This window comes from Pseudorasbora parva, chromosome 18 (genome assembly GCF_024679245.1).
Source record: "Pseudorasbora parva isolate DD20220531a chromosome 18, ASM2467924v1, whole genome shotgun sequence".
In the NCBI taxonomy this organism is placed as follows: Eukaryota; Metazoa; Chordata; class Actinopteri; order Cypriniformes; family Gobionidae; genus Pseudorasbora; species Pseudorasbora parva.
Genome location: NC_090189.1, coordinates 20,114,744 through 20,115,676, shown reverse-complemented (window position 1 = coordinate 20,115,676; position 933 = coordinate 20,114,744). Strand labels below are relative to the sequence as shown.

The window sequence follows — 933 nt, the reverse complement described above, 5'->3', positions numbered from 1 at the left end:
TTATCTTGATATTTTCAAGAAATGTATGCATGATTTCAAGATTCTGTTGCGGACTTCTTTAAGTTTTAAGCCATAGATTACAGGATTAAAAAGGGGCGGCACAATAATTATTTCTAAAGCCAAAAAATTACGCAGGTCATCTGGGAAATTGGTTGAGCCATATCTGTTGTACATTGTGTCAAAAAGTATTGCAACACTGAAATTAACTAATGAAAGTATATGAGGCACACATGTCTGCCAAAATTTCTTTCTGCATTCTAATGATGCTTTACATGCAATGGCAAGCTTTATATAAGATACAATAATTACAGCAAAAATGCAACAATAAAATGAAATGCTTATTAGTCCATAAACATTATTGGTGACAGTTGATTCACATGAGAGCTTTACCATTGACCAGTTGTCACAGTACAGTTTATCAATGTGATTTTTACACAATACTAGCTTGTTTGATAGGAGCAGGGCAATGAGTGTTGAAATGAATGATATAGTCCAACAGAAGAAAAGTAACATAACGCAAGAAAATGTGTTCATCTTTGAGTGATAGTCTAAAGGTCGACATATGGCCACATGCCTGTCATAAGCCATCACTGCTAATGTAGAATATTCACATTTAACTGAACTGTATATTACAAAAGACTGAATTGCACACATGTAAGAAGGAATTACATATGAATCCAGTAGTAAATCATGCAGGAATTTAGGATAAAATCCAGTGGCTCCATATATTCCATTTAAACACAGATTACACAAAAAAATGTACATTGGTTCATGAAGGGCTCGCTCCAAGACAATAACAACACAAAGGCAAATGTTCAAAAACAATATTAGACAATAAAGTAAGAACAAGCATGTGAAATATATATGTCTGTATGATTTAGAGCCTTTTGGTTCCATCAGGGTGTAGGTTGCAAAATCAGTTATATTATCCAT

The 933-nt window shown here is 33.4% G+C and overlaps 1 protein-coding gene across 1 annotated transcript; it reads right to left on the bottom strand.

Moving 5' to 3' along the window:
• On the bottom strand, positions 1-933 carry LOC137046585 (olfactory receptor 4S1-like). Its single transcript, XM_067423858.1, has one exon. It carries the CDS (start codon positions 931-933, stop codon positions 1-3), a length of 933 nt encoding a protein of 310 aa, XP_067279959.1.